The sequence below is a fragment of the Tenrec ecaudatus genome, chromosome 7 (genome assembly GCF_050624435.1).
Source record: "Tenrec ecaudatus isolate mTenEca1 chromosome 7, mTenEca1.hap1, whole genome shotgun sequence".
Classification (NCBI taxonomy): domain Eukaryota; kingdom Metazoa; phylum Chordata; class Mammalia; order Afrosoricida; family Tenrecidae; genus Tenrec; species Tenrec ecaudatus.
In genome coordinates this window covers 58,068,990-58,075,745 of record NC_134536.1, presented here as the reverse complement: position 1 = coordinate 58,075,745, position 6,756 = coordinate 58,068,990, and the positions used below count along the sequence as shown (strand labels likewise).

At 44.6% G+C, this 6,756-nt stretch overlaps 1 protein-coding gene across 1 annotated transcript; it reads right to left on the bottom strand.

Annotated features, from left to right (window-relative positions):
• Window positions 1-787: 787 nt before the first annotated feature.
• HS3ST5 (heparan sulfate-glucosamine 3-sulfotransferase 5) lies at window positions 788-6,318 on the bottom strand. Its single transcript, XM_075553981.1, has 2 exons — window positions 6,212-6,318; window positions 788-1,718 (listed from the first exon to the last, which is right to left on the bottom strand). Exons 1-2 carry the CDS (start codon window positions 6,316-6,318, stop codon window positions 788-790), a joined length of 1,038 nt encoding a protein of 345 aa, XP_075410096.1.
• Between the last annotated feature and the right edge of the window lie 438 nt (window positions 6,319-6,756).

Below are 6,756 nucleotides of genomic sequence, written 5' to 3'. Positions count from 1 at the left end.
GAGTAAATTTTAATCCATTCCATTTTTAAATACCACAATAAATTTAATTTTCACAATAAATTAAATAGCCATATTCAGTTTACAAAATAGAATTACTTAGTGTGAAACCAGTATTTACAGCCATATACATTATGTACATGACATTTCTCTTTGTTGACATGTAACATGGAAGGTAAAGGACTTGACTTTCCAATGTGTGAATGACATGCTATCAGCGAGGACACTGTGATCCATACAAGAAACAATAGTGCAAAATCTTCACAGAAACTTTGGAACAATGTCAATTTAATGAGCTAAGACATACTTTAAATAATAAGAAAATAGTATTTTCTGTTTTCATGGTCCCAATTCAGCCTTTGAACCGAAGAGCCAGCTTTCCCTTAGGAAAAAAAATGTGTCAACAGAATCCTCTACTTCCTGCAGCTTCACAGCCACTGGGACATTGTCACACATGAATCTTTTGGCTTAAATCTATGGAAATGGCGCACAACAATGTCTGCGTCAAAGGAAGACTAACCACTGGGGAAGAGCTGGAGCCACTTCGCCCAGCCCACCACCTCTTCTGTTTGTCAATTGCTTAAAAAGATGCAACTATGCAGAGCACAATTTTGTTTTTGACTTTTCAGTAGAAAAAGGACTGATTTCATATTTGGTCACACACAGTGTATGTACAAGTCCACATGGAAAAATGACTTGGTTAGCTGTGTCTAGGAAAAGTGCAGATTTCAATCTAGTGGAAACGATGGATGTCCCAGGCACAACACACAGTTTTGTCTGATGTGTTACCTTAGGGCCAGTTCAAGGTCCTCCCAGTGATCTGGTAAAACTTTTGATTGAAAGGGTGAAAGAATTTACGCAATTTGGTAACGACAGAGGGGTCCACCTCTGGATGAATGCGCCCCTTGCTGCCCGCCAGGCACTTATTAAAGATAATGTTAAACCGCAAGCAGTAAAATCCTCTGGTAGCGTTGAAATATAAATTGTATTGACTGATCCTTGGAGGAAGATTGAGGAACTTCTCCACGAGCTGCAGTTCTGGCAAAGGTTCCGTGATGAGGCGATCTCCATCGACGATGTGGAATTGCTCAACTGGGAAATATTTCAACCACCTTTCCAGATGTTTGGTGTAGATGCTGGTCCTCACGGCCTTGTACTTGGTGTTCACTTCCCAGGTGCCTGGGTCGATCGCCAGCTTCTCAAACTTGGAATACGTTTTGTTCTTCCTCTCCTTCCCCTCGAGCACCTGAGTGTAATCAGAAATCGCTCTTGTGGTGGGCTCCCTGACAATGACCAACAGCTTGATGGATGAGTTCATTTTGTAAATCCGCTCAGGAACCTCCTCTGTGATGAAATATGCTGGGCTCTTTTCAATCGTGATTTGCTGAGGATAGGAAAAAGGCATCTTTTTCCTGTACCACTCAATGCCCTTGGCATAATTCTCATCATTGTCAAAGAAGTGGATTTCTTGGGAGGCTTTGACCACTGCGGGATGGAGGTTCAGCATCTCAAGCAGTGCCCTGGTGCCGCCTTTCCTCACCCCAATGATAATGGCCTTGGGGAGCTGCTGGACCAGATCATGGAGGCGGACCTGCTCTTTGGATGCGTTGCCTTTCCGAAACTCGTGCAGCAGGCCCCGCTTGAACTGCAGGGCTCTGAGCGGGAAATCAGCCTGACCGCGGGCTCCGAATCGGCCTTCCACGGGGCAAATGGGCTGTAGCCTGCAAGCAACAGAGAGACAGTTGAAGCAGCTCATTGCAACCGACTTCTTATTTTCTGGTTCCCCAGTTAGCCTGAGTAAGACTTTCAATGCATCAAGAACACTGAGAATTCCCAGCCGGGTACAATACAGCATCAACATATGTTTGGGGAGTTTTATTTTACGTGACCCTGTATTAAATGGAGCACACAAAATTGATGTGTGTTTTTTTTCATTAGTGCCCCTTAAAGTTTTTATTCACTATGCATTTCATTGACTACGGTGTGTACTTATGCTCACAGTACATGTTAGACAAGTGACACCAGCCACACTAATGACTTTCTTAATGGCTCAACAGAAAACACCATTTAGAACACGTGAGAGGCTGACGATGGGAATCTTCATCTGGGAGACTAAAGGGCAGCTCGGAGGCCCTGTGTTTTTGAGTTGTGGAAGGTGTTATTTCCTTAGGGTTCTTAGAATTCTCTGAGATATAATCTGGGCGCAGGTCTCGGGCCCTGCCCTTGGCTATTGCGCCACCAACCAGCCAGCTTCCAGTTTTAGCACTTTCCAAGCTTTTCATTCCAAGGGACTCACAGGCCGGGCTCTGAGGGATGGTGGGCTCAGTTCCAGACCACCATAATAAAGTGAGCATCACGATGAGGAGTCCCATGCATTTTGGGGTTTCCAGTGTATATAAAAGTCATGTTCACACCATACTACAGGCTATTAAGTGTGAAGCAGCATCATGAAAAAGCTTGCAATACTGTGAGGATTACCGAAGTGTGGTAATCACAGAGTCAATAAATGAGCTGGAAAATGGGGCCAATTGGTTTACTTCACAAGGGGTTGCCATACGCCTTCAATTGGATAAAGTGAAGTCCCCTAAAAGGGGGGTGTGTGCCTGTACTGTCTTCCCCCTGGAGGCAACCCAGAGCGACCCCCTCTTTCCTCTGACTCGCTTCTGCTTTCTCCCTGAAGAGGTCGGGCCTAAGTTCCCCTGTGCTGAAAGTAGGAACGCACCCTTTGAAATCCGCCAGAACATAGTCGGGGCAGAAAACCTCAGATCCTCATGGACAAATTCATGCAGGCAATCAGGAATCCTAGGGGGGCAGCCAGCAAGGAGGATTTCCACTTCTGCATTATGCTAGATCATGAGTAGCCACTTGGGCTTTTCTCTGGGCGAAGAAGATGAGGCGACCAAAATCAACCAGCATGTTCTATCCATTCGGGCACGTGGCAACATGTGCCAGGGGAGACGTGTACTCCTCACTCAGGTTTCCAAGGACCGATTTCCAGACATAGATTATCAAACACCAGACTCACTGTCATTGAGTCAATGGGGACTCGTAAGTGATCCAGTAGGACAGGGTAGAACTGCCCCTGTGAGGTTCTGAGACTGTAACTCTCTCCAGTAGAAAGCTCTGTCCTTCTCCCAAGGATCAGGCTGGTGATTCTGAACTGCCCACTCTGTGGATCACAGCCCAATGCATAAGCACGACAACACCAGGGCTCCTGTAGACTCAGATGACCAAATCTGCATTCCAAGGCACCTCAATGGGAACTTAAACCTCAGTTTTTCAGTTAGCAGCCAGATGTATTGCCCATTTATATCAGCCAGGCATTCCATCGTGGTAACAGTCACACGGCTATTAGCCTGGCATGATGCATAATTTGGCATGGCCATCACACAGGGTTAGAAACGTGAGTTTCCTTTGGGTCTGCCTGAAACTATAATTTCCCTGAGTTGATTTAGGAAGGCATATTTGTCTACCTGGTAAAGGAATGCATTAGTCCGAAGTGCCTGTTTTAACTATTCCTCCAGCTGAAGTTTCCAATTATCCTAATAATTTGGATTCTGTGTCCCTCTCTGTGGTAATGAGGCTGTGTTTGCTGTCCCTAAGAAACTCCTTTTTGTGCCTTTCATGTCTACTGGAATATTTTTTATTAAAAGGTGAGGGAAGCAACTTCAAGGTCACGCCAAGGGCATTCTGTGGAATTGAAGAGAAAGGGCTTGGGCGTCGCTCTGTTTAAGCTGCTCTAATTACAATACTTCAGGCAAATGTGAACATGTATCTACTTTTCTGTGTGTTTGCTAGTAGTTTAAAAAAGAAGTCATGATCACTGTGGAAAATGTGAAAACCCGAGACAAAAGAAACTTCAAGAGCATTATACTTGATAACAGAATGTACCACCATTAAAATTGTACAGAAATGTGAATTTCATTTTTATAAATTATATAGTTGTATTACTATGTCAGAGCTATCACTGGACGTGAAAACATCAACACTTTTCTTATTATCAATGCTTAGTGTTAATCAAAGATATGTTTTACTGTGATATTGTTCGGGACCTCAAACATTTCCTGCCAGCTCGCCTTGGGTTCTGGGTGGGAGGTGAGCCTCAGTTCTGCAGGCATCCACCGAAGGGACTTCCAGGTTCTGAGGGAAGGATGGCATAGCACTCCCCTCTGTAGAACTGAGGGAATAGTTCACCCCTTTTCTACAGGACTCTTTCTCTTACAGGAGCGTGTGTGCATGTGTGTGTGTGTGTGTGTGTGTGTGTGTGTGTGTGTCTGCAATGACACAGGCACTTTCTGGCCTGTTGGCCCTAGAAGGAAATTTCTCTTTCCAGCAAAGGTCATTGCCCTTGAATTCTCTTCCTCTTTCTCCCCTCGACCTGGGGAGCTTACAACCTATAGAACATTTGCAATTGGGACTCCTTAACACAAGCAAACGATCCCTGGGTGTGCAGCTGACTAAGGGGGTTGGGGGAGGGCTACTCAGTGAAAAGTGAGCCGTTCAAACCTACCATTTGCTGCGAGAGAGAAAGAGGAGGTAAAGATCCTATATGGGGCAGCTCTACTCTGTCCTCTAGGGTCTCCATGAGTCAGAATCAACTTTTTGGCGGGGTATTTGGTTTACCTCAGGTTGGGAGAAAATATCACATTTTCCACCCACTTTCTGGATTCTGGGCATAGGCCGCAGCCTAAACAACATAAAGGAACCGAGTTTACCCTCCAGGAGTAGGGTGTTTTGGGTTATGTAAGGATAGGCCTAGGTAAACATTTGTCAATTTCTAACATAATCTTCTCGAACTCTTCAGGAAGACATTCTGAGACAACCTACCAGGCCATCCAAATATCGTCTCAGCAACTCCCGGCGCAGTTCTACTCTGTCCTCCAGGGCCACCGTGAATCAGAATGAACTCAATGACAATACCGTTTTTCCCGGGTATCAGGCAGTCTATTTTCTACAAAAACATCAGGTTGTAGTCTGGAGCCAGCTTTAAAAATGAGAAGCATCATGAACCAAATGGCTCATGCATTAATGCCCAGTAGATCAATAACTGGATAAAAAGTAAATGAGTGGATGATGACAATATCAGGAAGAAGGGCTTTATAAACCAAGGTCATTATGGGCACAGGAGGGGGTACTCCTTAAGGCTCCCAATTCTGTTTTCCATGGTGACAACAGAGGAACTGCACCTTTCCTCTAGAACTGTGACCTGAAATGCATCCAAGGAGTCCACTTCGCCTATTGAAATGGATACTGGCCAAAGAAGAAAACCACAGACCATCGTTAAACATACAGGGGAGAAATGCACAGGTTCATTTAAATGATGGGAGAAGGAAAACTGTAGAGATGATTCCCTTCCTCCCAAGGCGTGGCTGCATTTTCAGGGACAATGAGAATGGAATTCACGGTGGACCTTTTTAGATTTTCCCAGGGTGAGAAATGAATTCTACAGGGCAGAGAGAAGGTTCACATGTGGGGATTTAGCTTCTCTGTCCTTTCCAGCTTACTGGGTGCAGGGCAGTCGGAAAGGCATTCAATGGGAAGCCAGCTGATATTGCTGGACTTCAGTAGGTCCAGGGAGTCTCAAGGGTTTGCCTACTTAGAGTCACACTCTGGCTCTGCTAAGTTCCTCTCCGTGGATTTTCCATTGCTTTCTGTGCAATTACTCTGAGTGACAGCCTCCTTGTCTGTACATTCAGCTCCTGAAAACTGGAGCTAATTAACATAGTTAAAACTCCCCAAGCCTGCAGCCATCTCTCCAGGGCAGTGGATGCCACCCTTGATGAGCTCCTTTATAGTCCCATCCATAATTTTAACTCTCCTGGTAGCACATTAATTGTCCACTTGTAAATTTCAAAATGAAGACCTATAGGTGTATCACCGCCGTTATGCTGACAGAGGTCAACATCAGACGCATGCAGATCACACTGAGCTCGGGTAAATGGCATTTTTCCTGTACACAGCTTTATCTCTTTTCTGAAAACAAGTGTCAGTGCACACAGAATACAAATGGATTTTGACAAACACCTTGGTTGGAGCAACTTGGATCGCTTTCTTTTAAAGGCCCAATAAATGAAAATCAATACTGCACAAAGCACATTTCTCAGGAATTTTCAGGAAGGAAAGCAAAAAGGTAAATCTAAAATTATATTCACAGGGGTTTCGGATCAAGAAACACCTCATATTAAATGGACATAAACATGTGTTTATCACATACCTATCCAAGCTCCCAACTCTGGCGACTAGATACAGGAGACTCCCAACAGCCAGGCTTCCCAGCACAAGGAGCTTCTGTCTCAGCCACGCCTGCTGTTTGGATAGCATGGCCCTCCATCAACCTTCAGGACTTCTGCAGCCTGAGAGACAGGACATACGAGGGCCCATCAGCAATCATCTCTCCTGGACACCGTGGACGGTCCCAAAGCCAACCAGTGTAAGAATACAAGCATTGAGTTGTGCCACACAAGGACATATCCCTACCAAACTGGACAACTTTCATCGTGTAGCGGGCACTTAGCAAACATACCTTCCGCTTCCTGGTCCGTGTTGTAGGATCAAATATTAAACCTAAGGGTGAGTTGCTAACTAGACAAAATTTATTATAAAACTGTAAGAGGAAATAAAATGCATGCACATTATGAGATTGTTATATGTTATATATGCCATAATATATGCATTTCATTTACTTTTATGTATGCCAGAGAGTTCAAAACAGTTTGTGGACAAATTTCATGATCTTTTAAATCTATTTTTCCATGATCT